The following is a 3,993-nucleotide window of genomic DNA, read 5'->3' on the forward strand; positions in this document are numbered from 1 at the left end:
TTTAAAATTTATTTTATGATTTTTGGATATTTATAAAAATATTCTTTGTTTGATTTGAACTTTTAGCTTAGTCTAATTTACCCTCACTGATATAACGACCCATCAACAAAACTACCATCAAATCTACCCAAGGTGAAAAGAACAAATAGTTTTAAAAATTAAGGGGGATAAGAAAAACTAATGTTACCATTGAGGGATAGTTGAGGAAGATAAACCCGACACTTTCCTATTTTAAATTGATCCCAAGCAATATATAAGGCCTATATTTCAGCCCAAGGCTTGGCTTTTTCTTCTTCCGATGCTGCCCAACATGCATAGCTTGTAAGTTATGGCTTTCTATTTACTACTAGTAAAATTCATCTTTCAACCTTAAACTTGCACTATAGTTTGATTTTCAATATTAAACTATGAATATGAGTACTTGACACCTCTCAATCTAAAAATTTTGGTCCTTTAACTAGTTGTGAAGGTGGTTTCCTATTTTCTAAAATATATATAAACACCTATTTAATCTCTAAAAAAATCATAACTTATGTATTTTAAATCAAACAACATATTAAACAAAAATGTTATCTAACTATTACCTATTTATATTTATTTAACAAATTATTTACTTTGTTCCTATTGTTTTATTGCTTCTGGTATGGTTTACTAGAAACATGAAAAATTCAAATGACTCCAAATAAGTGAATATATTTTTTTCAAAAAAATGTTATTTGTTTCACATTTTCAAAATAAATAAGTTATGAATTTTTAGATATTAAAATAATTTTTTATTGTTTTTAAAATAGAAAACCACTTTTGAAACTAGCTGAAGGACCAAATTTGTCCACTTTCCACCATTGGATGGTGTCCAAGACCTAGTTTCCTAGTTTAGGTTTGAAAGTCGAACTCTCATGCAAGTTGAGGGTTGGAAATATACATTATCTTTTTGCATACTCTCTTTGTCAACAAAAGGATGCAAAGTGCCGTCTAAAGTTTAGACCACTTTAACTCTTGACCTATCAACAAAAGGTCTAAAATGTTGTTTAAAGTCCACCTCATAAAAACCTTAGACCACACAAGTAAGCTAAAAAAAGTCTAAAGTTTTTGTTCCGAGAATAAGAGGTGCGAAGATACCCTAAGGTTTTAGGTAAAGACTTGGTGCAAAAAGGAAAAACCGCAGATAGGAAAAACATATAAAGTAATTGTAGTAACATCTTCTATCACATAAAGATTATAGAGTATCTATATGGTATTGATGTATTATGTAAAATGAACAACTGAGAAAAGGTTACATATATTGATTAGTTGTGACACCAAACTTAATAACTTATTGACAACTACTTCTAATACCTATGTCTGGTAAAACTGTAAACATGTATTGAATCTTACTATAAGATTATTATACCATGTGTAGAAGGGCATGCTGATGGTTTATTAGTTAAAATTCGTTAAGGTGCTCCCAATTAAGTAAACATAATTAGGGTACACTTTGATTTTTTTAGCATTTTCGAAACATATTATGAAAAAATATCATACAATATGCTTATCATCCCACAATACTTGAAGGTCAAAGAACAAGTTGTGCAAGGAGAAAAAAATATTTATTTCATCAGAAAATGATTTGACTTTGTTGCAATGAGTTTGGACATTTGAACTTGAAATCCCCACCTGTAGGGGTCAGGATGAAAGGGGGGGAAATGATTTTAAAGTGTGTGTCGCCCAGCTTGTGTAACAGTTTTCGTATTTGAACTTAAGCACAGCACACTCACACCAGTGCAATGTATCCATATAAAGCCATAAAAATTACTGATAGCATACTGATTACATACAGAATACTGAACAATCAAACACCAGCGTCATAAAAAATTGTTCTTTTTCCTTTATAAGAAACCAGTGTTTAACTCAATCATGTTGAAGTAGAGAGCATGCTCTTGACAAACTGCCGAGGCCGGCAGACAGCTGCCAATGGCACGGCCATGGGCATTGTCAGCCCAACGCCTTCGGTCATGTCGACGACACCGCCTTCACCAACATCCCACTCGAAGCATTGCACGAGCACCGCCAGCGTCAAGCTGATCAGACGCAATGCCAACCCTTCCCCAGGGCAGCGCCTCCGTCCAAGCCCAAATGGCAGCATGGGCGTGGTGACCGCGGTCACCATGCCGGCGTCCAAGAACCTCTCTGGCCTGAACTCCTCCGGCGCGTCCCAAAGCTTGGGATCCCGGTGGATCGCCCAGGCGTTCACGAGAACCATGGTGCCACGCCGGACGTGGAAGCCGCCGATGGTGCAGTCCTCCATGGCCTCATGCGCAGGGATGACCGGGCCGACGGGGCGCAGCCGCAGGGTCTCCTTGACCACGCATTGCAGGTATGGGAGGTTGGTGATGTCCGACTCCTCCACGAGCCGTGCTGTGCCAACGTTGGTATCTATCTCAGCACTCACCTTTCTCATTGCTTCTGGGTTTGTCAGCAGCTGCGCCATTGCCCACTCAATGGTCAGCGCCGACGTGTCGGTGCCGGCAGTGAGTAGCATCTGCATCATCATGAAGATTGCAACCATGGCCAAGCAGCATTTTTTTGATGCAACAAATACAAATGCCAGATTGGTAGACTACTACTCACCAAGACGAGGCCTTTGATGATCGTGTCCGTGTAGTACTCGGGGTCAGCTTCTTGCAGCGACAGGAGCTCGTCAATGATGCTTTTCTTCTCCGGCGTGTCTCGGCCACTACCGGCGTCGCGCCGTCGCCGTTGGTCCTGGACGAGGCCGCCGACGAACGCGTCGCGTCTCGCCTGAAGACGCACAAGCGCCGCATCGACGCCGCGCAGGCGGTCCACCCACCGCAGCGCCGGGAAGAAGTCCCCGACGCTGGGCGCGCCGCTGACCGCGAACGTCTCCTCCACGATCTCCTGGAACGTGCGCACGTCGCCGCCGTGGGCGCGGTCACCCGTGAGCGCGCGCAGCATGACGCCGAGCACCAGCTCGAAGAGCCTGGGCCGGAGAGTCAACTTGGCGCCGCCGCCGCCGCCGTGGAGGTGGAGCAGGCTGCTCAGCCTGCCGACGAGCGCGGCGACCTCGGCGCTGCGGTCGGCGGCGCGCGCGGCGACGCGGGACGCCGAGAAGACCTCGAGGGCGAGGAGCCGGCGGAGCGCGCGCCAGTGGTCGCCGTGGGACGCCCACACCAGCATCGTGTACCCGTACCCGAGCCGGTCGCCGGCCAGCACCCGCGGCCGGCCCGCCAGCGCGGCGTCGTGCGCGGTGAAGCCCTCCTCGGCGGCCTCGTGCGACGACACCAGCAGCGCGCGGCGCGCGCCCAGCCGCAGCGACAGGAGCGGCGCCAGCTGCAGCTGCAGCTGGCCCCCGGCGCCGCCGCCGTGCGCGGCGGCCAGCGCGGCCAGCGAGCGGTGCAGCGGCTTGCCGAGCAGGTGGAGGTGGCCGAGCAGCGGGCGCGACGGCGGGCTCGGCGCGCCGTTGTTGCGGCCACGCCTCGACCAGACGGCCGCGGCGAGGAGCAGGGTGACGGCGAGCGCAGGGAGGAGGAGGAGCTGGGGAACGCCGCCGCTCGACGACACGCCCGTCGCCGCCGCGTCCATGGCTGGCAGTTTCGATGGCCTCCGCCGGTGCCCTCGCAGACTCCACCGAGTTTGTGCCGCCGTGCCGCCGTGCCGTAGCTCTGCAGGAGGAAGGAAGGAGGGCAAGGAAGAATGAAAGGGTGCCGGAAGATAGTTTATCTTGTGTGTCAACATCAAAGAGGATATGTACATTCACCAATGAAGATGATCGATGACGATCTTGGCTTGGAAGAGAAGCCGTGACGTGAGCGGAAAAAAAAAAGCTAAACTTGCAGCGACAAGAGAGAGCGACGAATCGACGACGATAGGCCGGCCACTTGAGGTGCAGGCACCGAGCATCAATCAGCCAGAGGTTGACGACGATTCCGTGAGGAACGAGGTGTCCCCGCCCGCGCGGACTCTGCCCAATACTCCAAAAACTAACTGCTGGTCTGC

At 48.8% G+C, this 3,993-nt stretch overlaps 1 protein-coding gene across 1 annotated transcript; it reads right to left on the minus strand.

Moving 5' to 3' along the window:
* LOC8074281 (cytochrome P450 81D11) lies at window positions 1,765-3,993 on the minus strand. Its single transcript, XM_021445762.1, has 3 exons — window positions 3,749-3,993; window positions 2,608-3,657; window positions 1,765-2,518 (listed from the first exon to the last, which is right to left on the minus strand). The coding sequence occupies exons 2-3, from the start codon at window positions 3,577-3,579 to the stop codon at window positions 1,892-1,894; spliced, it is 1,599 nt and encodes a 532-aa protein (XP_021301437.1). The 5' UTR covers window positions 3,580-3,657; window positions 3,749-3,993; the 3' UTR covers window positions 1,765-1,891.

The sequence above is a fragment of the Sorghum bicolor genome, chromosome 8 (genome assembly GCF_000003195.3).
Source record: "Sorghum bicolor cultivar BTx623 chromosome 8, Sorghum_bicolor_NCBIv3, whole genome shotgun sequence".
In the NCBI taxonomy this organism is placed as follows: domain Eukaryota; kingdom Viridiplantae; phylum Streptophyta; class Magnoliopsida; order Poales; family Poaceae; genus Sorghum; species Sorghum bicolor.